General features: G+C 43.9%; 1 protein-coding gene across 4 annotated transcripts in view; it reads left to right on the forward strand.

The window, feature by feature from the left end:
* Positions 1–26,558, forward strand: part of srgap2 (SLIT-ROBO Rho GTPase activating protein 2) — a 65,280-nt gene that overhangs the window by 30,436 nt on the left and 8,286 nt on the right. For 3 of the 4 annotated variants that reach the window (XM_049580504.1, XM_049580515.1, XM_049580533.1), the window contains exons 2-16: positions 4,528–4,720; positions 11,858–12,020; positions 16,608–16,670; positions 18,844–19,059; positions 19,422–19,550; positions 19,824–20,045; positions 20,972–21,073; positions 21,186–21,383; positions 21,488–21,572; positions 22,127–22,154; positions 22,446–22,476; positions 23,212–23,272; positions 23,484–23,561; positions 23,672–23,806; positions 23,905–24,010. In XM_049580504.1, coding sequence (XP_049436461.1) covers positions 4,528–4,720; positions 11,858–12,020; positions 16,608–16,670; positions 18,844–19,059; positions 19,422–19,550; positions 19,824–20,045; positions 20,972–21,073; positions 21,186–21,383; positions 21,488–21,572; positions 22,127–22,154; positions 22,446–22,476; positions 23,212–23,272; positions 23,484–23,561; positions 23,672–23,806; positions 23,905–24,010 — 1,810 coding nt within the window. Of the gene's footprint in view, positions 1–3,478; positions 3,624–4,527; positions 4,721–11,857; positions 12,021–16,607; positions 16,671–18,843; positions 19,060–19,421; positions 19,551–19,823; positions 20,046–20,971; positions 21,074–21,185; positions 21,384–21,487; positions 21,573–22,126; positions 22,155–22,445; positions 22,477–23,211; positions 23,273–23,483; positions 23,562–23,671; positions 23,807–23,904; positions 24,011–26,558 lie in introns of those variants that run through there. The other variant, XM_049580524.1, reaches the window with a different exon arrangement.

Genomic DNA, 26,558 nt, shown 5'->3' on the forward strand with positions numbered 1-26,558 from the left:
TAACTGAACAGACCTGTCATCTGTGTATGTTTGTTGTTCCTCTGTTGATTGTCATCTCCCTCGGCCTCACTCTGCAGCCAGTTCAAGCTCCATGTCGAACACTCATCACGTCCACTTGTTAAACAGTTACCGTGTGTGTAATTGTTTGCATGCACGCAGGTGTCACAGACTGTATAGGAATAATGGACATAGCCACCATGATGTTACCCATTGGTTTGTGGACTCCTATTTTGAAGCCTCGAGTTAGGCATTTGGCTGTTGTCTTGGATTTTTGGATCCTGAAGTGAACATATTTTGACAAGAGTGTAAGGCTGAGCAAAATGTCAATATTATATTGACATTGTGATAGAAGATTGGGATTGATGATGTTGGACATTAGATATAGGGCTGGGTGATATGGAGAAAATCAAATATCCCAGCCCTACCTATTATTAGTGTTGTCTTTTCCTGATTTAAAAGGCTGCATCAAAGTATTGGGAGTTTACCAGACTGTTCTTTTATTAGCCTTTACCCATTTAGTCATTATATTTATATTACTGATGATTTATGAAGTTATAATGAATGGGGAAGTTAGCTATAGAGACCAAAACTGTTCTTTGTACCAGACTGTAAACATGGAGGTCAATTAGGATTGCCTCCCATTTGGAGCCAGCCTCAAGTGGCCATTAGAGAAACTGCAGCTTCTGGCATTTCTATGTTGGCTTCATTTTTCAGCCCTGAGGGGTTGGCGCTTGGCAGGTATATGTGTGTGTGTCTACAATCCAGTCCAGTAATAAGGGAGGACAGATCTGGGGTGGGGCTTCCAAGAGCAGGCTGGAGAGCTGCCGTCAAAACGGCTCAGAGTGACAGCTTGGACTCACAGTGTCACATTGCTGTTAGTGCGTATGTGTGTGTGTGTGTGTGTGTGTGTGTGTGTGTATTGTGCCCATAGCCCTGGGTGTTTTCAGGTATAATGAGTGCTAGCAGCACTATGTGTGGCTCCCGTATCTAGGCCAGCTCAGAACAGCATCCAGGGCCGCCATCACTTCTGTCAGCCTCCAACTAAACAGCCTAGAGCTGGTATGTTTGCTGCAAAAGCTAACTTCAGCTATAAAAGGTAATGTTGCAGGGAAAACATGATTTTCAGACTCTACAAGGAGCTTGCCAAAGCGGGACTTTGTGTCTGGTTAGGTTGCCTTTTGGCAGCTTCTTTATTTCCCTTTCTAGTTTTATATCCATCAGAGTATCCATCCACACATTTGTATGCAGCAACATGTCTGCCCACTGCAAAATTAACAGCAGGCATTGACCGCGGTGGTAATGTCATTCCAGTGTGGTTACGCTGTCTCCATCCATCATCTCTCTCTGTTTTCATCTTCCTATTTCTGGGTCAGAATAAACAAGCTGATCAATAATGGATGATGAGGAGGGGCCGGTTTGGGTGAAATGGATTGAGAGAGATTTCTGCCATTTCATGCTCACGTTGTTTCTACATAGAAAGCTAGACATATGGAGCATATACATTGGCATGCTTAATCACATGACACCACCCCCTCACCCACACTGCCAAAACAAACCAACAGGTGGCTTCCATGACTGGAATGGTTGCAATAACAGGAGGTAAACAAACAAAAGATGTTGTAATCAGTGATCCATATAACACACAAGACTGTCAGCTGTCACGGCCAGAAAAGAGTCCCCTCAGCGAGGAAGAGCTGCCTCAAAGGTTAGCCACCATCTCCTTCAGCGGAGTAGTTTTGAGTTTGGTCGTGGTGTCGGTGAACAGGGTGAACAGAGTGAAAAGTGCACGGATGAGGCTCGTGCACAGAGCCAGACAGCCCTCAGCACTACAGACAGAGGAGGAGGAGGAAGGAAGGAAAAAAGAGAAAGGAGAGCATCAGTAAAGTAGAATCCCAGAGCCCGATTACAAGACCTGCTCTCATCTGCCTGGAAAATGTGACTGGGCTGTCTGGAGGGGGGGTGGAGGCGTCACATTCCAGTTCACATCCCACTTCTCACTGGCTCAGGGGATGATGACCGTTCCAGGAGGGATGAGGCCGACAGGAAGCTCCCGCATCGATCTTTTTTTGACGGCACCTCTCCTCTTTGCTGTACCAAGCTCCCAGTCTCTCAGCTAACACTCCTCTCTTGTTGGATGATAACAACGTCTAGATGGATAAAGACTTTTCCTCTTAGATCCCTCAGGGAAATCCAGTTTTATATTCTGGAGGGATTCAAGGAGGGAGAGCTCAGTGTTAGCTTTGGTTGAGCCACACAGCCATATATTGTGTAGATGGGACTAATGTTGGAATCAGTGTGGTTGCGGGGCACATTGCACGGCCTCCCTGTTAAAGTAATCTTACCCCAGTCAAACTTACTCTCTTCATACCTCTTTCACACCAATGACCAGGGTCAGACCTGGGCTTATCTGAACCGTGTTCAACCCTTCTTTTGTCAATTCAAACCAAGCCAGTCAACACAGGTTAATCCCTGGTCGTGATAATTCACATACGACTTTGGTCACAATCTGGGAGCGACGCACACCAATAACCTCATGCGCTGCAAATGGGCATTGGCTTCATGTTGTTCCCATCGTAGCTGTAGTTGAAAAAATTCTTGCTGCCATTGCACCATTTGTTTGCGGGCTGTGGCATCGACCTGTGGCAATGATGTCACAACTGTGCGCCCCTATTTGTGACCAGTGATGTAGTTTGTCCTGCCCCAGATGATAGCGACCCTGGTGGTTTGCCATTCACACTGAAACTGACCCTTGTCCAACCCACCTCTCGAATGCCAAGTTGGTCAAAATCAACCCTGGTTAATCTGTCAGTGTGAAAGGGGTATAAACAGTCACACAGAACTGATGCTGCTTTTTCTCTCTACATATCCCCCATCCCTCAAGTTGTCCCCTGCATCTCCCCAGCTGATTACCTTATGCTTTCTTTCACCTTCCATCCCTTATGGGTAGGAACACTTGTTTTCAGTTGTGTTGTTGTGTTGGGTCGGCTAATTACAAGGCCGCCATCTCGAGGTTTTGTGTCGCAGCCCCGAGAGGCGGGACACTGACTCACTCCCCATTATTGACAGCGCTGTGCGATGAGGAAATTACACACAAACATGCGCACGCACACACACAGACCACAAGACAATAACACGTGTTGTCAAAGCAAATATTCACACCAGGTCATTAGCACAGACACAGATTGTGTGTGTGTGCATTTATTTGTTGCGTATGTGAGTGTTTGCGTTGTAGTGTCATAATGCCACAAAACTCCTCTGTTCTGGCCTTTTAATCAGTAAAGAATGACTGTGAGTGGACGCAGCCGCTGGCTAGTAGCACAATGTTTAGGTCTGTGTTTATCAGAGAGAGGGAGGGAGAAGTGGGGAGGCAGGAGGAGGAGCGGGGTGGTCACAGACACATTTAGATATCCCACTTCTCTTTGTGGTAATGAGAAACTGCACTCTCAGCTGTTAAGCACAAAGGCAGCATCAACAATTGCTGTCAGCCGGCCGGACGGCTGCCTGTCTGCCTGTCTGTGATAGTGTGTGTTTGATTCGGTGTGTATGTAAAGGGAGTCTATCATGCACTGAAGCCAGGATGGAGGCCAAAACCGTTCGCTTTCTCTACGGCCTGCGCTGTAAAGGTAGGACAGCTTTGGTAGATTCGCAATGACAGTGAAGTGTGTAATTGAAGAAGTGTGTGTGTGTGTGTGTGTGTGTGTGTGTTGTTTCTTAACTCTTTAAAAGGATGCTTGTGCAGCCTACTCGGCATTGGCAGGCAGCTATGAGAGCATAGCATTAATCTGTCAGCTGTCAGCACTGATCCAGCTTATCACCATCATAGTGTGTGTGTCCTCGGGTGTGTATGTGTTTGCATGCGTTTTGTGCAGCCCAGTCTATAACTGCAGTGGGCAGGACTCTCCAGAGGACTTTTTTGTAGCCAGTGATTGAATATGGTTACTGAGTGTGTCTGCACAGAGTGCACTCTATTAATTTGAGGCCAGACTGGAGAGCAGCATGGAGGAGGGAGAGGGGAAGGAGGCTGGAGGAAAATGAAAAGTGATAAGCTGGGATAAATGACTGCCTCTGGAGATCTCTGTGTGCGGAAGAGGATAGCTGATCGCGTGCACACAAATGCATATGAATGTGATGATGTACACACACGCATAGCGGTCTGTGCTTAACGGACTGGTGGGAGGGGAATGGATTTCAGCCAAGACTCCAGGCTGATGTGTCAGGGCCCTGCCAGGTGTTTTTTTTAGAGCGAGGTTTCATCCACATCAGCTGTAAAGACTTAACATCTTACACATTGTTGTAGCAATTATTATAATGATAGCACTGCACTGTCAACAGTAATGTATGCAGTTTCCTCCCCCCAGCTGTATGGATAATTACATATAGTTCAAATAGTTGAGAGAAAAAGGGCCTTTGATTTTAGAACAAACATTCTGTGTAGGCTGTCCTTTGTGGGTTCAGTGTTTTGATTACACCTGGATCGTGGTTGGCATAATGACGTTAAACTCATCTCTCTTTCTATCACTCTGGCAGAAATCCGTGCCCAGCTGGTGGAGCAGCTCAAGTGTCTGGACCAGCAGTGTGAGCTGAGGGTGCAGCTGCTGCAGGACCTGCAGGACTTCTTCAGAAAGAAGGCGGAAATCGAGGTGGACTATAGTCGCAATCTTGAAAAGCTGGCTGAGAGGTTCCTCACCAAGACCCGCAGCACCAAGGACCATCTACTCAAGTATGTGACACTTACACACACGTAGCACTACCACACGGGCAGCAAGATAGATAGTATGAGTTCACTTGTTTAGTTCAAATGCCTTAGACAGCTAATATTGTTCCCTTTTGAGGATATGAAGTAAGCTGAATAGGTTAAAAATACCCTTTATTTAGCACTTTAAACTGTGAAGAGTGCTTTCAAGATTTCTGAGAAAAGAGAAGTAGAGACGGGCACATAAATGAAACAGAAAGATGACCAATAGGGTTAGAGAAGATGGCCATATTGGGCTGCGCCAGTCTGGAAAATACTGACTTGCATCACTCACTGCTTCCCAGTTTGATCAAATGAAACACCAACTGATTTATACCTTGTACATTTCATTAGGATGCTCACTTCTGTTGACCATTGAGGTCCTGTGAGTGTGTGTGTGTGTGTGTGTGTGTGTGTGTGTGTGTGTGTGTGTGTGTGTGTGTATCGCTGTAAATTTTGCCAGAAATGGCCAGGTGGTGATTTTGTGCTCTGACTATTTTGCAGTGTCTTGCTGTGTGTGTAACCTTGCCCAAACAGGGTTTCTCTCCCACCAAATAAGGTCGCCCCCCCCCACCCTCCCACCTCTCTCTCTCTCACACTTCCTCATTTTTACATAAGATGCACACAAATACACACCAGAGCTCATCAGCTTTAGCAGCGTGATATGTTCTTGTAAAATGTATCTGGTGGTTTTTGGTGTGAGACAGCGGTCTGTGTCCCTCTGGGGACTGAACTGCTAGCTGATCATAGACCCCACACACACACAAATTTAGTGGTGCTTTATCACAGATAAATGGAGGCAGAGGGAAGGCCAGCCATTAGGAGTTAGAGACAAGGGGACAAAATTTTCCAGATTGGGCCCCTCATCCACACCCATTCTATCACCACCACCCAGCCACTGTTCTAATACCAACATGGACAATTTGAATGGTCTCGCTACAATGAAAAGGCTACTGTGGGGACTAACACCATCGCACATGAATACAGCTGGGGTCACTGGATCCACAAGAGTCTCAGTTTTCCAGTCAAACCCAATCTATGTATTTCCAAGACTTTCAGGATTTTGGAGCATTATTTAGCATGACATGGTTGGTACCAACTCATGCCTTGGATTGTCTAATTTCATGTGATACCACTGATCTTTACTCTAGCTTTACAGCTGAGCCTTCTACAATGGGTTTTTTATTTGCTAGTCTGCCTAGCTCCTCACCTCTGCCAGATTCAGCTTCGCCTGGCGCAGGTGGTGCATCTTCACACTCTTTTTTTTTTTGGCCAGAAATTGGGTGATTGTCTCTCTGCTCCTTTTATTTTCTTGCTCACTCTGTTCCCTGGCTTTTCTTTTTAGAGCCTCTGATTTATGGGGAGGCATTTTGACTCCGCTTAGCCAGGCTGCAGTTCACTTTAAATCTTCACATTAGCAGCACAAGTGTGTTCTGCACATCTGACCCCAGCTCTTATTGTAAAAATGGGTTAGGGTAGGCCTGACCCCTAATCTGTGGGGGTTGGGGTATCAGATGACAAGTTGAAATTTGTTTTAGTTATCATGATATCAAGCCTGGTATAAGGGTCAACCACAGACATTTGTATCGGCCCCCTTGGGCCTTGGGCCGGGGCCATCTGTACCCTTTGGCCCTCTCCCTAACAGTGGTCCTGGCAGAGGGTGCTTTCCATTTAGCTAATTATGCCTTGTTGCATCCTCGCTCCATTGTCTTTTAGCCTGTGACTTGGAAATGACCCAAGATCTGTCATCACTGTTTTAGTACCTTAAATGCAGAGGAGCTGTGAGCAAGAAAACACAGGTGCACTCTGTGCGGAGGTGTCAACACCTTTTTGAATGAGAAAGTGTTTAATGATTGATCACTGCTGTAGCGCTCTTTGATCATTATTGCAGTAGCATTAATACACCATCACCGCTATGCTGTGTTTTTTTTTCTTTGAAACAAACCATGGGGTCAAGATTAGCCGCAAGTGTGTCATGACTTATGGGACATCATCATAAATGCTTACTCTTCAAAATGGTGATGTTAGTTTGAATGAAGATGATCCCTCAGTAGATACCAGTCCTCATCCTTTTATGCATCTGTCTCTTGTATCTCCAACATGCAAGGAACAGATGCAAGCGATGAAAGGAGGAGACACATTAGCTAAATGAAAAATAGTAGTGTTTAGGGTTGGGCCTAACAATACGATAATATCACGATACTTAAGTCATAATACAGTATTACTGTGATTTTAAATGTGTTGCAATATAGTTAGTGTTGCAATAATGTACACTCTGATATATTGCGATTAATTAGGTTTTTTTCAACTGCAAATTTTGTCCCCAAAGAAAACTTTGTTAGCATTTTTATTATCTAATAAGATAAAGTTTTCAGTCTGTTCATTTCACTTCAGTCATTGTATTGCAGCCAAATGTATCTAGTGGAACAGAAAAGCAATTGATTTTATTATTCTGAAATGTTATTATTCTAGGCTACAAAAAGTGTAATTTGTCTTTGCAACACTAATACTTTAAATAATAATAAAAGATCAGTACTTAGTGTCCGTGTATTGCTGTGGTATTGCCATGCAAAAACAGATACTATATTGTATTGATTTTTTCCTCCACCCTTAATAGTGTAGGGGCCAACTTTGGGTTGTTTTTCAGCTTGTGTCGCTTAGACTGTTCTTGTATAAAAAGATAAATATAGGCATTTTACCAGGCCAAAACACAATTTTACATAGCAATAAATAACCCTTAATAATAATATTTAATGTTAGTCACTAAGGTAGATAGTTACTCTTGATGTGAGCACTTAAGGAGAAGCTTTTTTTCTTTTGTTAGTGCTTGATATTTGTCACCTAATGTGACTTTAGCAGTATTATAGGTGCCTTTTGATGCCCTTTGCTGTAGAGGAAGCGCTAGTCGGCTTTTCTCTGCTCGTCATCCTTCTCGCTCTGGCTTCCTGTTACCCATGACCTCCTCTGCAGCCACCTTCCTCTTTTTTCCCCTGAACTCTTCTTGTTCTCGTTTCTTTTGCAGCATGCACTTTTCCAGAAGCATTCGTTTCTCCGCTGGGGCCAAGCCTCCATCCACGCTCTCACACACACGCGCAGGCACAGACAGAAAGGGATCGATAGGTCCTCTAAACGAAACCCAATTCCAACCAAGAGGACATACCCCCAACACACACACACACTCATTTACTACACACACACCCTCCAGCTCAGATCAATACTGAGACAGTTGCAGTGTGTGTTTCCCTGCGTTGCATACTGGGGGAGGGAAGGAGAGCAGAGGAGAAGGGAGGGCAAAGGACGGAGGATGAAATATGCAGTTGAGCGGGTCAGCCGCCGCTTCGGCAGGTCTGTGCACGTCATGATCTGTCAAGATGTCAAACGGCAATAAAAAATACAGTTCACTGACTGACAAGTGTTCAGCATTTACTTTTAGCCTCTTCTTTCTGCTCCTCTTCAACTCTCTTTTGCTCCTCTCTTCATCCAACATCTGTGTATTTAACAGTCTCCCTGCATCTGCTGCTGCTCAGTCCGGGTGCCATGCTGGAATTTCAGCTATTTTCCGGTTATGCGTGTGTGTATTTTCGCGTGTGTGAGTGTAGGTGTGTGTGTGTGTGTGTGTGTGTGCCTGTGGCTGTTTCTCTGTACAGCCAGGCGTTGATGGTGCTCCAAGCAATGTGGGGTGTGAGGGTTGTGTGTGTGTGTGTGTATGTGTGTGTGTGTGTGTGTGTTGATCCCGTGGAGACCCCTGGTATTCCTGCTATTTGGCAGACTGCGTACAGCAGTGGTGGGGGGTTACACGGTTTAACCGTATTGTATGTGTGTGTCTTTGTGTGTGTCGTTTATGTGTATGTGTGTGTGTGTGTGTGTGTGTGTGTGTGTGTGTGTGTGTGTGTGCCCTGAGGCTGACAGGCTGATTGGTCACATGGAGAGGCCCTCACAAGTTGCACACTGATTCAAAGCCTGTCCTTATGCTAAATATTAGGCCAGCTTCACTGTTAATGAGCTGCAGCCCCTTACACAACCCTCGGCTACAGCGACATATTATTTCAATGTGGTTTTCGGGTTCTGACTCTGAAGATCACGTGGTTGTCTGATCACATGTGGACTGAGAATTGCTTTTATGCATCTGTTGTGTAAATCTGTTTACTGTTAATAAAGCACAGCATTTCCTTTAGCACAGTGCAAGAAAACACCTTTTTTGACGTCCCCCGTCATAGTTATAATAATCCAATGTTAGCTAATGCTAGTATTACCAACTCAAATGTGAAAAGAGCAAATATATATCTTGAGATGGCAAGAAAAAGAGCATATTTAATCTCTTTATTGTACTCTTTTACTAAAAAGAGGACCACAAAATTCTCCATCTTTATCGACAAACTGCTGTTCATGGCACTTTAACTCTGATGAAAGGTTTCTTCCACATGCTCTGGTTTCTTCTACTGTTAAAATACTATGTGAGGAATTAAGGCTGCACAATATATCACTTTTTGTGTGATAAACACATCGTGAAAGACTGTGATATTGCACTCAGAGATTTTTTTGCTTAGTTGAAAGAGAGTATTTGTAGAAAACTGCACTCTAATAATGACATTTTTCTGTGTCCTGGAGATGTGTTAATGTGTTTCGGGTGAGGAGAAAGTCTTTGTAATGTAGGTCAACATGTCAGAAGAGTCACAGGACTCTGTTACTGTGTAGCTGTGGACATTCTCTTGCTGTAATTTAACGTTAAAAGTTAAACTATCCCAAAGCTTGGGCAGACTTTGCCACAGAATCAAACAGCTGCAGCTCGGAGCAGCTGCAGCAGTTTCCATAGACAGTTCATGGCAGCTCGCCGCAGGCCGCACTTCACTGTTGCTTGGTGTGGTTTCAATGTAACTATCATTCTTTTTTATTGGTGTCTTTAGTGTTCAGTTCAATGTTAAATTTGTTCAGTAAAAGAATGATGGAAATAATTTCCTTTCATTTTTTTTTATAGCAGATTGTTTTATTTCAGTAGACTGAAGCAGCAGAAAGGCTGAACTGATTACATGTTATATCTGTTAATTGCAAATAATATCATTATTGTGATATTCAACATGATGGCATTTTTTTCCTTTATCATGCAGCCCTATCAGGAATTGGATTCAGTGAGATATCTAATCCAGTCAACACCGATACTGTCATAACATTACAGCTTCTCTTAAGACTTTATAAACAATATTAAAGCAAATTAGAAATAGAAATCAACTAATGTCACAATATAATGTCAGAAATATTCATATTTTTTAATATTTTATTTCAGTATTTAAAGTCTTTTGTTGCTCAACAATAACAGAAAAACATTCAACACAGAAAAAAACAACATTGTGCCTGTATTTTGTGCAGCCAGACCTGTTTTTTGATGCATCCTTGTATCACTCAAATTCTAAAAGTCTTGTTCAGACAACAAGTGTATATTCAGCCTGTCGCCTCGATGGAGCACTCGGACCTAATCTTTAGTTCAGTCAGTGCATTTAACTGTTCAATTTGCAAAATAACCAGTAGCGATGCCTTGTTTAATGCTACGGGTTTTGATCCTGAACGTAAATGACCATTTAGCATTTTCCCTCTAACGTGAGTCAGTGGCAGCGACTGACCCGAAGACTGAGTCTGTTCCCAGCGCACACCATGTGACCTTCGGAGGGCCAGTGACATTTCAGTGTTTACCTTCTGATAGCTGAGGGTCACAGAGAGTAAAGTGATATTTCACCCACTGCTGCGGTGCCATTACCATGGCGATCACTGGTGGGCTGAAGTTGACATGTGACATGCAGGCGGAGAAGCCGGGCTGCTTGAGTAAATAGAGGAACTGCAGATCTGTTTTTGGTGGAGAAAAAAAATGTTGTGCAACTGGTGAAGACAAACACACAGGAAAGGGCACAGACAGCAGAGAGGAGCTGAAAGTGATGCAAACACACGTGTCCACATGACCGCTCAAGTTTAGCATATGACACGTGGGGATTTTCAGCTTTTGGGCTTCGTAATATGTGTGTAGGTGGATTCTTTTTTTTTTTTTTTAAATCTTCCCCTTGAAATCATTATTGTTATTATTACACCCAGTTAGTCATCTGACCATCTGACCAGTGACAGCCACTACCAGCATATCACATCACTGTCTATGACTCATTGCATCAGGCCTTACTTTCCCACACACACACACACACACACACACACACACACACTCACTCACACGCACACACACTTCCCCACAGACACCACCCCCACTCTATACCCTTTGGTCAAAGACTTTCTCTGTCTGTCTGACCTTGTGGATGCTTGGGTCACTGCTCTACTTTGCCTGACCCCATCTGTGTCTGTGTGTGTGTCAGTGTGTGTGGTGTAAATGCCTTGCAGCTCTTTGCTGTCTCTATCCAGTTAAAGCTGCTCTTAACGACACAAAGACCTTCTTTCATCCACTTACACTCACTCATAATCCATTTTACCCACTAGATCATCCATGGATCATCCATAACACATACTGTACGCACGCACGCACGCACACACACACACACACACACACACACACACGCGCACAAACACACACACACACAGCCACACATATTGTGCAGACACTCTGAAAGGGGTTGTGTTGTGGTGTAAGCAGGGCATTGACAGTCTTGCATTTGTGTAATGGCTTTATGGGCACTTGAGGCAAAGACAGTGAAACAGTATTGAGCTGTTAGCTGTTCCCGAAATCATTACAGTCTTTAAATCTCTCTTTTTCTGCCTTTTTCATGTCTCTCCCTCCTTTTTCTCTTTCTGCGACAGCTGTGCTTGTGGGGGAGTCTTACCTCTTCCTGCTGGGTTTTGTACCCTGGCTGAATCCCCTGTTTGGGCTGGCTCATCGACCCTGCGTGTGTGTGTGTGGCTGCTCTGTGCATAAATCTGTCTGGGCTTTCTCTCCCTCCCTCTTTTATTCCAATGCCTTGTCTCATCTGTGTGAAAACAGTGTGTTTCTGCATTTCACATGAAGTTGGCCTTTATGTGTGTATCAGCAGGATAAAAGGGGAAATTAAAAGATGAAAGAGACTTAATGCTCGTAATTTATTTGAAAAGATTCTTGGAGGTACTTGAATACATTTTAAGTTTCTGTTTCTGTGTGTGTAGGAAGGAGCACAGCATTCTATCCCCAGTGAACTGCTGGAACCTGCTGCTACTTCAGGTAAAGAGGGAGAGCCGCGACCACGCCACACTGTCCGACCTCTACCTCAACAACATCATCCCCCGCTTCGCACAGATCAGCGAGGACTCAGGACGTCTCTTCAAGAAGGTAATGCACACTGAAATGCACACAGACGCAGCAGGAGTCAATCTCTATATGCTGAATCCGTGTCATGTTTTTGCCCCGTCCATCCACATCTCCAGCATCTGTTTTATGTCTTGTCTGATTTATTGACTGACGGCAAGTCAGCTGAACATCAGGCCAAGAGAGTTTATGTTGTCTGTGTTTCATACAGTAGCCTGATTCTTGTCTTCTCTGATCTCTGGTGTCAGAGAGAGGAAAGAGACAAGGCAGTGATGGTGAAAAGGAGGAGATGTAGAGGAAGAAAAGCAAAAGAGAGAACTGAGGGAATTGGAATATATTTAGAGAGAGGGGGCAACATCAGGACAAGAGAGAGAGAAAAGAGACGAGGCAGAGTGATGGTGAGAAAGAGGACATGTAGAGGAAGAACAGAAAAAGAGAGAACAGAGGGGAGTGGAATATAGTTAGAGAGAGGGGGCAACATGGGGACAAGAGAGAGAAAAGAGAGAGGGGATGAAGAGATTTCTCTGGAGATCAGAGCTTACTGTGACCTTGTACAGCAAATACCAAGGCTCGTTCATCTCAAGGCTGGACAAATACACGAGGGACGTAAGCAGGAATTCACTGTGAGTGAGCGTGTTCTTTATACTTGTAATCTACTGTAGTTCTAACGGTGGGGTTTCCTCAATATGTTAAGCTAAGTTATTTAGTGCAGCCCCTTTTGCAGTTTTGGTTAATTTTGCTTTCAACACAGCCTGATACCCATTAACTAGTAACTAACAGGTTAATGTTTAAGAAAGGATGCAAAATGATTTGAAAAACAAGAGGCCTTTAGTTTTAGTCCAGCACTCCATTGACTCAGTGAGCTGTAGCACCACATGTCAAAGTGCTATCCTTTAAGAGATGATGAAATTTTTTTTTTTTTTCATAAGTCTTTTTATTTCACAAAAGAAAATAATCCAGATACAATCTGATGGTAAGTCTTACAGTTTTCCTTTGTGCAACCCGGATGATGAAATTTTAATGTTTTGTGATGCAAGTGGCTTGTCTTTTATTTTATTTTCTGTTTTTTTTTTTTTTTTTTAATTTTTAATTTCTACTTGTTACCTTTGTTGGTTGACTTGGTTTAAGGCAAGAGGAGTGGGATTGGTAAGAGTAAGAATGCCGGGATAAGCCAATCAGAGGCAGAGTAAGGCAAAGTAGGATGGGTCATGCCTTCCCTATCCTAGGAAACCCAAATTCACACCTGAGTTGGGTGGGAGCTGGCTAGCGGTGCCGCTCATTCTTGATTACCGCTGCGGAAATATGCTAGCCACCCTCCGATCTCCCCCCAGATCGCCCCGCAGAGTAAACGGCTTCATTTTGAGCTGCAGAACCCCTTTAGCATTGTAATCTATGTAAGCACCACCAGCCCTGGTGACACTGCTAACAGTGCTAACAGTGCTAACAGAGCTAGTTAACAATGCTAAACGGGGTTTGCGGCTCGCAATTCAGCTGCTTACTCACTGGGGTGACCTTGGAGAAGGCTGGAGAGTGGGTACATTGTTTCTACAGCAATGCTTGTGGGTTGGGATGGTGTTACTAGTGGTACTCACAGAGGAGCAGCAGTGCTAGCTATCTCCTACCAGACCTGGATGGTGTGCAGTGTGGTAAACTGAAGAGTAGCAAATTTAACCTAACCTTAACCCGACATGCATAACTAGTCAAAAATATTCTCAGCAGTTAATTGCTGACATCCCTTTATGCATCTTTGTTTGTTCCTTATGACCTTCAGGGCTATGACATCTCTCACGCTGAGGTAATTTTGGCTAATCGTTTCCTCTTCATAGGATGAGAACACATAGCCTCAAACTGGGTTTAGGTAAAAAATAAAGATGGTTAAGTTTAAGGTAAGGATCAAAGTGAGGCGGGCTAAGGACAGGGTATAAGACAGGAATGTAATCGGGAAAACACCTTTCATGTAAAGTAAGATAAGTGTGTGTGAGGCAAAGTGAAGCAGTGTGTGTCTGGAATGTCACAGCAGAGGCTGCTGATTTCCAACCTGATAGGTCGTCTTTGAACTATTTCACAATTACATTTACAGTCTGATCGCAGGCGATGAGAACACACACACACACACACATGCACAACCCTCTGCCTTCATCTGATACACCAGTTCAAAACCCCACACTTTCTCTTTCTCTTTTTCTCACTCTTGGTTGAATCATGGACATTGATTTCTTTTTACTACACTGCTTGTTCTTTGGCATGAGAGTTGCTCCAATCATGTCTGGGTCACAAATAGGCTGCGCACATACACACAGAGAATGCTCTCATGGCTAATTAACTAGATAATTAGTTCATTTATAACATTTCCAGTCAGTGGCATGAATACCAGCAGTGCCAGGGGCCATGACACACACAGCACACACACAAAACTCAAGGAGACGAACATTCACGACACAAATTGTCAAAAGTCATCACGTTCCTCTCCGCCGGTGTGGAAAGCAGTGCAGAATGATACTTTTAGCGCAGCGTGAGTGTTTATGAGATCTCGTCACTGAGAGAGAGGGAGTACTAATGAGTCAAACTGTATTAATGAGTACACAGTCTCAAACTGGACCGCAGACATCAGGGGCTAATGAAGCGTGCTAGATTCTAGTTTCTGTTGTGGTTCTTGCCAAGCCAGACAGATGACCACGGGCTAGATGAGAAGCCCAGAGGTCAAGATCCACAGTTGATAAGTAGGAGGGCTCAGCCATGGATGACTGCTTTTTGATTGGCTGTAGTCTGGCTGGTTGTCATCTAATATGAGCTTTCTACAGCACTTTAAAGCAATAGTTCCCCCCAGATCAAAAATACATATTTTTTTTCTCTCACCTATAGTGTTATTTATCAATCGAGATCGTTTAGTGTGAGTTACTGAGTGTTGGAGATATCGGCCGTAGAGATGTCTGCTTTCTCTCCAGTATAATAGAACTAGATGGGACTTGGCTTGTGGTGCTCAGAGTGCCAAAAACAAAATAAATTGAAAACCTCAACAGCAATGTCTCTTTCTAGAAATCATGACCCGATTACTCAAGATAATTCTCAGACCTTGTTGTGAGCAGTTTCATGAAGGAACTATTTTCTCTCTGCCGAACTACACCTGCCAACTGTATCACCACTTAGACGGAAGCGTTTATCTTCTGCTAGCTCTCCTAGCACCAGTGGGCAAGCTAACGTTACAGCTCAGCAGAGGAGGACACCATTAATATTTACATCTTGCACTGTCATGTACACAAACCCCTTGTCAATGAGTAGATGCACACTTCCTTCTGTGTGGTGGTGCAGTTAGTGGTTGTAGTTTGGTAGAAAGAAAATAGTTCCTACATGAAACTGCTCACAACACTATAGTTGATATCTTCGACACTCTGCAACTCACACCAAATTAAGCTAGGCTGATAAATAGCACTACAGGTAAGAGAAAAAATACTGTGAACAGTCCCTTTTAAGAGCGAGGGCAAGACAGCCACAGTTATCCTATTACCTTGTTGGTCTGCTGCACTACTGTAAATCTCTTCCCTGTCTCTTTCTCCTTCTGGTGCTGACCTTTCTGACCTCTGTAATTTTTCCAGATTGTTTAATGATAATGATTTCTGCTCCTCTTTTCTCCATGACCTCCCCCTCTCTCTGTCAGCATTTCAACACCTTCTTTTTCCTTCCATTTCTTAACCTTCATATCATGATCACCTTACCACCCTTAACCTTTTTCCCACCAGCTTACCAGCACCACCCATCCCCCTTTTGTGCCCTCCTCCAGGAGAAGACAGATGCTCAACATGCACCAGAGAAATCTGTTCTTGCTTTCATTTTGCATTCCTGAGCCACTTTTTTTTTTTTTTTTTAAGTTGACTGTCTTTGCTTTTTTCTGTCATCTCCTTTATTCCCCTCATGCTTGTCTCCTGCTTTCTCTTACCTGTCTGATTTCAAGTTAAGTCAGTTCTGTTTGGGTGAGTCTGTGTGCGCAAATGTGGTTCCTTTGTAGTTTGTTCATGCCTCTCTTTGCGTCATTAGTAAACCCAGTCTAAATGGCGTCCATTTAAAAGTATAAGAGGAGCTGTGAATGCTATGCTGTTTGTGTATGTACACTTGTGTATGTGTGTAGAGTCTTCTGATCTGTGGGTTGTTGTGAAGTCATCAGTCACTAGTGGCTCCCGGGCAGTTGTGTCTGGAGCATGGTAGTGCCTGTACTACTCCCTGGCCTCCCTCTTTTGTCTCTTTTTTATCTTTTTCAACTTAGTCATCTCGCTCTCTGTCTCTGGCTTCATCATCCACTCGCCCTCTCTGTCTTGCTCTTCTTTCCTCCTGGCCAACATGTAAAGATCAGTATCTGTAGCTTCCTCCTTAAAGTCCACAATCCATCAAGTCCATTACTGCCTTGCTCGTTTATCTGGACTCGTGACTCCTCCACTTCCATTTTAGCCAGATAATCTAGTCTTGATTGATGATGTGGCAGTGGGTTGACCACATGACTGAGTGGGTGTGGATGTCATTAGTCGGCAGAGCAATGAGCAGGTAGACGGACGGACGGTAGAAGCTGCAAGTAATGACGCTGAGCTACATTAATCTGTCTTTTTCTCTCTGTCCCTTCAGAGCAAAGAGGTCGGCGTGCAGCTGCAAGAGGACCTGCTGAAAGTTCTTAATGAGCTTTACACGGTAAGAAAAACCACTGGCATGGCAATCACATAGGTGGATCCATTATTATGTGTTGTGATCTCTTGCAACTTGTACAGCTCAAGGGAGAGAGTAGTGTCAGGTTTAGCAGTCTTTTCCTCACAGGTGTTATGAGATGCTAAATCTGCTAAAAAACGTGCTTATCAACATTCTTTAACAGTATATTTCAAAACCAAAGGTACAAAGTATGTTACAACAAGGACTGGTTGCAAGTAAAAGTGATTTTAATTATTATAATTGTACTATTATAATTATACAGTTATTTTAATATTTAGATATAATAGAAGCTGACAACGCAAAGCTTATAGCCAACACAAAAACACGACATAAAGATTGACTAGCGGCTTGGCTCAAGGAAAAGCTGCTGTTTGGTATGTCCTCCTCTTTGGTCCAGGCTGAAATATCTCAAATATAAACTATTGTAAAAATCTGATCACAAAAACAAAAGAAAACAGAGCAAAAAACTATTGGATGAATTAAGATGGTCTCCAGAGGAAGAAGCTTTAACTTTGGTGATAACCTGACTCTTCCTGCTGCGGCACTACCAGCAGGTTCATATTTTTGGTTTTGAATGTAATTCCTCATGACTATTGGACGGATTGCCATCAAATTTGGTACATTAAGTTTGGTGATCCCTTATGCTTTGTTAGCACTACCACTGACAAAGCAACAGTGCGGCCAGCTAAGTAGTCACAGAGTGGCCACTGAAGTGTCGCCGAAGCCCTTGTTGCTTCGTCACGGGCTTGTGTGTTTCTGCAACTCGCAACAAAGATGTTGCATTTTGCTGCCCCATTGCATCCCTGTGTGCACTGCAATACACAGGGAGTTGGCATGGTGCTAGAAACAAAAACATATGATTGGCTGATGCTTCATGGCATCATTGAAGTGCTGAAAAAGTTTAGGCTAGCTGAGTTTTGATTCACAGTGTGTCACGCCTGTCAAGCAGGGACAAATATTGGGTGGCACTTTGAAGCTTCATGTCACTGGCCGCCATTAAAGATGACTTGTAGCCTGTTGCTTTGTTGCTCGTAGTGTGAAAGCAGCTTTAGTAACCGCCATCATCAGATCAGAATTTTAGTTTGTCCAATACTTAGGTTTATAACCAAATACCTGTAAAGCTAATGACATTCCCATCAGCTTCAGCTGTGCTACGTGTTCAGGGCTAATTAGCATGTTAGCATGTTAAGACGACAAACATAATCATAGTAAACATTGTACCTGCGTGTTAGCACTGTAATTGTGAACGTGTCAGCATGCTGGCTTATGGTAGCATTTAGCTCAAAGCGCCACTGTGGCTAAGTGCAGCCCGACGGAGCCGCTAGCATAGCTGTAGACTCTTGTTGATCAAAGTTTTACAAAGAATGCCTCTAAATATTCTGTACACTGTACTTTCATGCTACTGTAAGGCACTGTTTTTACTATTTGGATAGTCTGATCTGAGTATTGATATTTCAGACATCATCACTGTCTGTTGTTTTGGTCTTCTCACGCTGTCAGGGGCTCCATAGCGTCTGGTTACACATGTCTATGGTACTGCCAAAAAGACTGAGGCAATCAGAGTGTGTTTTTCTGTCTGTCTGTGTGTGTTTGTGTGTGTGGGCAAAGTTTCCTCCCACGGCACAGCTCTGAGCAGTAAGCAACTGTATAGCTGCAGCTCAGCTAGGCCCATAAAAGCAGGTCTTGTGCTGTAATTATAGTATATAGTAAGAGATAGAAATAGATCTGGTTTGAGTGACGCGCACATGCTCACATCCATACTCACAGATGGAGCAGTGTGTCTGTCTGCAATGTTTTGGAAGGGTTTGAGCAGTAATGATTGCTCCGGTGGTGGTCACTGGGATAAGGCTGACACTGCACACACACACTTGTTTCATGTGTTTAACTCTTCATGTCAAACTCATACCACCATGTCACTGGTGTTGTACAGTGGAGGAGGCTGGTTGTGTGACTCATTCGCAGCAATATTTTGGAATGCCAGCGCCAAAAAGATCTGTCTGTGTAGACTGTGCTGTTTGTGTATTGAGCCTCAGTGCCCCACATTATGCTGACTGATGAAAAACTGCTTTTGATCCTGAGCCAAAAACTGAAGTAAGAGACAAACTAGGGCAAAGCGCACACTCGTGTTTACCTGCAAATCTCAACCCTGTGTTCCCAGGTGATGAAGACCTACCACATGTACAACACTGACAGCATCAATGCCGAGTCCAAGCTGAAGGAGGCGGAGAAGCAGGAGGAGAAGCAGATGGGACGCTCTGGTAGACAAGACGACCGACAGACGCCGCGCTCCCCCGACACCTTGGCCAGCATCAAGACTGACGAGAAGCCGGTCCGACGCTCCAGTGTCAAGAAAATTGAGAAGATGAAGGAGAAGGTGTGTGGAGCTTGGGGGTGGGGGTGGGGGGGGGTGGGGGGTTAGAGAGAGGAAAGCTGTTTCAGAGTGCTCCACCTGTTGTCACACTGACTTACGATGTGCATCTCATGAATGATTTATGAGGGCACGACTGGCTTATTGCTAACCTTGTCTGCTATAGCTGGGGCCTGTCACAGCAACATGGTTCTCCACTTCTTATTATCCATAATCAATACTGAGGCGTTTCACTCTAACACCTATTATCCCTCTTCCTTCCTTCCCTCTCACTACCTGTCATTACCATTCTTCTGATTTCTTTCATTACCTCCCTTACAATTTGTTTTTTCTCTCTCTTTGTACAATCTGTCTGTCGGTTTTATCAGAGACAAGCCAAGTACACAGAGAACAAGCTGAAGGCCATCAAGGCCAGGAATGAGTACCTGCTAGCTCTTGAGGCTACCAACAGCTGCGTTTTCAAATATTACATCCATGACCTCTCCGACATCATTGACGTGAGTATCAACACACCATGTTACTCTGTGGGAGCAGCTAACATTTGTCGACATAGTGAGTGTGTGTGTGTGTGTGCTTTAGCCGTTGGTGGCCTCTTGATCAGTCTCTTCACATTAGCTTCAGTGTTCCTAATGAAGGCAGCAGACCGGTCACCTCTCTTTGCACGTTTGCTCTTCTTTGTCCACTGACATGATTTCTCTTTTACCAGCAGTATTTGCAGTGTTGGCATATCACCATGTGTGTTAATCTAGTTTTATGTGTGGGTGTGACAGTGCTGTGACCTAGGCTACCACGCCAGCCTGCACCGCGCCCTGAGGACCTACCTATCTGCAGAACAGAACGTAGAGTCGTCGAAACACTCCGGCCTGGAGACACTGGAGGGAGCCACAGAGAGTCTGGAGGCCAACGGGGACAAACAGAAACTGATGGAGACCTACAACAATGTCTTCTGTCCCCCAGCTCGCTTTGACTTCCAGTCCCATATGGGAGACACGGTACAGTTGTGCTCCTCGAGTCATTCTTATTAGGCGTGTTGTTTCTTCTTATTGAAGCTTAAAGGGATAGTTCAGATCTTTTGAAGTGGGGTTGTGTGAAGTACTTACCCATAGTCACTGGATTACATACAGTAGATGGCGGTCAGCACGACCCCAGTTTGAAGAAGCAGGCTAGAGTGCTGACAAGGAAGCTAAGTAATGTACTGCTGTGGACAGGGCAGCAGCAAAATGTGTTTTAGTGTATGCTATATTTAGGAAGTGTTTTACCACTTAACCTTGTCATCAGACAGAGATTTCTGATGGGGAACTGAAGCTGTTTTTGCCGCTCTCTTTAGTGCCAGACTCCAGTGAAACTTTGGTTGTGTGACTGAGTTAGTTCAGATTCACTAAAGTTACACAATAATACAAACAAACAAACTGATCGAGGCAGCGTTATACCAGCAGCTCCTGTGTTAAGTGAGGTAAAATTACTGTTTTCCTCAATGGAATCTGGTAGCTTTTATGACAGTGTGGATGGGAAACTGAATCTGTTAAGTGCTTCCCTGTTGGAAAGGGCTGACGGCAAGGTAAAGTGATGAAAATATTCTCAATGTAGTGCACACTTAAACTGTTAACAGTTCTTTCTGTAGACCTTCTTTTGAGTGGCTAAAATACATTTTGCTGCTGCCCCCATCCACAGCAGTACATTAGCTTCCATAGCGGTACTCCTGTCTGCTTCTCCAAACTGGAGACGTACCAAACCAACATCTACTGTTGATGATAGACTGTTTATGGGTAAGTACCTTATACAACCCTGTTTCAAAGGATCTGACCTATCCCTTTAAGTCAGTGCACTGTTATGATGTTATGATATGACTGTTTGTGATGCTGTTATCTCACATTATTAATTGTCTAACTGTCCACTGTGTTCCTGTGTGTGTGTGTAGATGGGAGTGTTGTGCGCACAGCAGGCGCTGGAAAGCGAGCTGCTCCAGAGGTGTCAACAGCTGCAGTCCCGCCTCTCGACACTCAAGATTGAGAATGAGGAGGTCAGACATCTCTCTATATTGTTAATTGATCTTTTTACCTCTTGCAGCCGTCTTGTGTGTTAATCACAGCTTTTGCTTTCTATCTTTTCTCCTCTCGCTTCCTGCCCATCAGGTGAAGAAAACCATGGAGGCCACCCTGTCCACCATCCAAGACATGGTGACGGTGGAGGACTTCGATGTCTCAGAGTGCTTCCATCACAGCAACAGCATGGAGTCAGTCAAGTCCACTTTCAGCGAATCCTATCTCAGCAAGCCCAGTCTAGCCAAACGACGGGCCAATCAGCAGGAGACGGAGCAGTTTTACTTCACGGTTAGTGCTATTTACGGTCATGGAGGATTTATCAGGAACATTTGTGCATTAGTGTAGTGCATTGTGCGACCCCGGTGTGTGTGTGTGTGTGTGTGTGACTGTAGAAGCTGAAGGAGTTTCTGGAAGGCAGGAACCTGATCACCAAGCTGGAGGCCAAGCATGACCTCATCGACAAGACCCTGGGAGAGAGTGAGTGTCCTTCATACCTTTTAGACATTATCCTTGTGTCCTCTGTGTGTGTGTGTGTGTGTGTGTGTGTGCGCGCGCACGTGTACTGGGAGCCTCCCCAGTAGGAGGGAGATGGATTCAGGAAAAGGCCCAGTGCCTCGAGACGGAACAAGCAGCAGATCAGAGGGATGAGTGCTTTAGTGGGACACATCAGGACACATGTGGGGAAGCAGAGTGTGTTTAATATATCTAATAATCACAAGCACTGTGTGGGTGTGGGTGTGGGTGTGTGTGTGTGTGTGCGAATGAGTGGAGGGCGAGGTCACAGTGACAGTGACCATATGTGGATGCAGCTGTGAGTTTAAGTGTGAGAGGAGGGTGTTCCTTAGGGCCGAATGTGTATGCATTTCCACAACCTTACAGGAAAACCTGTGTGTGTATACAGCTTCAGTGGGAAGTTTGTTTCCCTGTTTCTGTCCATCTCAAGCTGTTTCCTCATGTGTCCTGCTTTTACTATAACTGTCTATCTCTCTCTCCGTGTCCCCTCCCCTTCTTCCTGTTTCTCTCCCCGTTAGGTCAGAAGACTGACTGTTGCCTTGCCAGGTAGGTGTGGTGAAGGAAGGAAATATGCGCGTGCGCACACACACACACACACACACACACACACACACACACACACACACTCGCATATACTATAGCAGCGTTTGAGCTTGATTTCTTGGCAACCTGGGGTATTATTTTCCCTGTCACTGTTTATAGATATTTTCAACACATGTGCATATGTGTCTGTGCATACAAATAGAGCGTTACCAGAGTTGTGTGAGTATAAATAGACTTTCTCTTGAGACATAATGACAGAGCGCTGTTTCTTTCTCTCTCTCTGTCTCTGTGTAGCGGACGGAGGAACTCGGCGGTACGGAAGCAGGTAATTATCTGTCAGAAGTGTGTCTTTGTTTCTGAGCGGCTGTTAGCGTCTCAGTTAGAGCCTGCTGAAGCTTTGTTTTTAACTCAAACCACATGTTTTCTCACATTATCCTCTGCCCACAGGGTGTATGGGCACCTAGAGGTTGACAGCATTTTTGGTTATTATCACATAACTCAGATTAATACAACCCAATACACAAATACAATTATGTCTACAGATAAATCTGTCTGCTGGTGTACTGTAATGCTACGTGAAGCAAGGCATTAGTGATCAAAAGCCAACTGCTCCATCAGGGACTCTCATGTTTGTGGCTCCCCCTTGTGGATAGCTCGTGTTTTGGCCACCAGCTCTCACTTTACAAAGAAATCATTTGATCATTAATTTCAAATGAAAGTCATGTTTTAAACACATTAAAACTACAATGGGATTCACATGACAATGGGCACGTATATCAGCCAAAATACCTTCCACAGCCGCACCTCCCAGAGATTTCTGGAAACCCCAAACAAACAAAGGGAAAAGGAAAAAGCGCCGTCTCCTAGCAACAGCTGGGTACCGTGCCCACCCTCCCTTCTCGCCCCGCACACACAAACGTGTGCACTGATGCATGTGCATGTGCAGACGTGTGTGCGGAAATCCTCCTGACAAGAAAGTGCGCTTGTGTTTGATTTCCACACGCCGGCCTCCTGTCGTGTGTTCCATCATTGGGAGTTAATTCCTCTCCCCTTATTTCAGGAGTCTGGCGAGGCCATCCCTCTGATGGTCGAGAGCTGCATCCGCTTCATCAGTCGCCATGGTGAGTGAAATTCTCCAGTGAAGTGATAGGTTTAGCATCAGCTTTTCCCGGGCACTGATTGGTTGCATTGTTGAGTCAAGTGTGATTGGTTCGGGATCAGATTAAAGTGGGAATTTTACCAGAACTTCTTAGCGTGAAACTACAAAACATGTAAAATCCCCCCAATCGTTTTAATTTAAACACCTGTGTGTGTGTTTATGTGTGTGTGTAGGTCTGCAGCACGAGGGCATCTTCAGAGTGTCAGGCTCTCAGGTGGAAGTCAATGACATCAAGAATGCCTTTGAGAGAGGTAAGACTGTCATTCAACAGGACACCCCAAGCACTTTAAACACACTGAGTTTGTCCAGTGCCTTATTATCCCTCCCATTCTCTCCTCTCTGTCTTGTTTTCTGGATATAGGTGAGGACCCGCTGGCAGGGGACCAGAATGACCACGACATGGACTCCATTGCTGGCGTCCTGAAGCTCTACTTTAGAGGACTGGACCAAGCCCTCTTCCCTAAGGAAGTCTTCCATGACCTCATATCCTGTGTCTGTGAGTCTCTCATCCTTTCCTCTGTTTGTGCGAGTGTGTATTTATGGGCTCGATTGTGTGAGTAATCTCCTGGGTGTCGTGGCTGTGTTATTTTCCAGCGATGGAGAGCCTCCAGGAGCGGGCAGTCCACATTAAGAAAGGTCTCCAATCTCTGCCAAGCAAAACCCTCATCATTATGAGATATCTGTTCGCCTTCCTCAACCAGTGAGTGGGAGGACACATGCAAGCACATATACAAACACACACACACACACACACACACACACACACACACACACCAAGAAACTAAAGTTAACCAATGGAAAAAAATAAACTATTTATAGTTGCTCTGCCAATAAGTGGTTATAGGAAGTTGTTGGAAGAAGACTGATTTTTCGTCTTCATTAGTAGCTATGACGTTATTGCAAATTATATATTGTATAAAACAACATTAATTGACTGTTACAAAAGCAACTACACATTGTGCACAGTAAAACCGGTGTGACAGTCACCACTTGTTATATTTGAGTTTCGGTATATCCTCAGCCCTGAGGCGTACTGTTCCAAAGAAGCCAAATGTTGTTGGACAAAGCTCACAAACGAGGCGAGATGGGAGCAGCTTAACATCAAAAGCTGCATTCTCAAGAACAACTGTCATATTAAACCAACATCAGAAATCAAATTATGATATAAAACTAAACCAAAAAAATTTGCACACTCAAAGGTCAAATTTATTAAAGAGGAGCTATTTTGCTCATTTTTCTGTTTCTATTAAAACATGTTTACATGCTTCAATGGTCAAAAAACACTTTATTGCCTTATACTGTTTGTGCTGGAACACCTGTATCACCCTCTGTCTGAAATGCTCTGTTTTAGTGCCTGTCTCTTAAAGCCCCCTAATAAAAACCACAGTCTGCTCTGATTGGTCAGAGTTTTCAGGTCTTCCATATCTCGGTGTCTCTGCACCGTCATTGCAGCTGCAGAATGGGTGTTACTGGGTGTAGCTGCATGTTCTACGGTGAAAAATCACCAGTAACAGCTTTTAAACACAAATGGACATGTTCCAGCAGGAATATGAGCCAAAATTTACAACATCGTCAACCAAGATGACATGTTTTACATATGTTTAATGTTATTATTTGAAACTTTAGCCACATTCAGTATGAACATTCTTCACTGTATCTATGTATAAGACAGAAAAGCAGAGTAGATCCCCTGTGTGAACAATGCATTTCACCTCAAGCTTCATCAGGTTTGCTTTACAATGGTCTCACACAATAAATACTCTCAGCTGAGCACCCAACATGCATCAGTTTTTATAGTGCCTGTTCACTGTATGGCTGCACAAAATCCTTTCTTTATCGTCATCATGATGCTAGCTTGCACCAAAAGGCACTGTGAAAGACTGTGATACTACACTTAGGGATTCTGAGTTTTGAGTTAGTTGTAAGAGAGCAGTTCCCAACTGTTGCGTCGTGGTCCAAAAGTGGGTCACAGGTCCATTCTGAATGGACCTCAAGTGAAGCGAATGTGTCAGCTCTGTAAAAAACTATTTTGTTTTTTTGAAGGACTGTGAATTTCCATCACAGAGCTTTCATTTTGAAGTGCTGTTCTCTGCTATAGAGTTAGTGACTACTGGATAGCTACATAACAGAAACAGCAAACTAGCTCAACGACATAGCCAAATGCAAGTATGACGCTGGATATATTAAACTGTGGGACCTTGAACTAATGTGGACCCCGTGACTGGACCAGTTGGGAACCACTGTAATAGAGTATCAGTAGAAAACTGCACACTAAAATGTAACTATCGTTCTCTTTTTTTGTTGTTGTTGCCTTTTGTGTTCAGTACAATGTTAAATTTGTTCGATGAAAGAATGATGGAAATATTTTTTTTTAATATTTTAAATGTAACAAGAAACTTATTGTATTTTAGCATTGTAGTGAAAGCAGCAGAAACACTTGCTTATCCGTTTGTTTATCGCAAGTAATATCATTACTGTGATATTGAGCATAGTTGCATATTCCATATTTCTCTCAAATGAGGCTGTAGTCCTAGTATACTTTAAGCATACTCTAAGCAAGTCGAAGTATGGTGGGTTGAAAAGACTGCAACTATTACTCCGACCACTGAAAACAGCCATACTTCTGGGCCTTTTCGGTTCATGCTAATATGTGTCACAGCATACCACCCCTTAAAGTCACTTTCAAATATTCATCAGTGTACAAAAACATTTTTCAGTATACAGAAGTTTACTGACTTAAAAAAAACAGTTTTCATCACCATAAGCCTAATAATAGCCAACGATGTATTGGTCATATGAAAGAGTCTTTCAACAGTTAAGGAGCATCATCATGCTCTTGACATCTGCTAACATTTCCCCCATACACTGTCAGTAGTTTCATAAACACCACAATGAGGTTAAAGGCCTACATTAAGCCTTCTCACTCTAAATTTAAACATACTTTAACCTTTTGTGGGAAGTCAAGTACAACCCTAATGAAAGTCCAAAGTGCAAAGAACATTTCTGCATCTTCATTACTTCAGCAACTTGTGTCCTTGAGGCAAGAGTCAGTTTTCCACTTCAGGTCAAGTTTATTTGTATAGCCCAGTATTATATACAGTCTTAATGGGCTCACAGCAGCCACAAACCCAAGCTCCTTAAAAAGACGAGGACAGACTCCACCGCAAAGCAGTGGTTGATAAAGGAGAATTTGAAAAAGCTTGTGTAGAGGCCATTAAAATAAAGTAAGCTATAGGAGGGCTTGTGTC

The sequence above is a fragment of the Epinephelus fuscoguttatus genome, linkage group LG1, assembly GCF_011397635.1.
Source record: "Epinephelus fuscoguttatus linkage group LG1, E.fuscoguttatus.final_Chr_v1".
NCBI lineage: Eukaryota > Metazoa > Chordata > Actinopteri > Perciformes > Serranidae > Epinephelus > Epinephelus fuscoguttatus.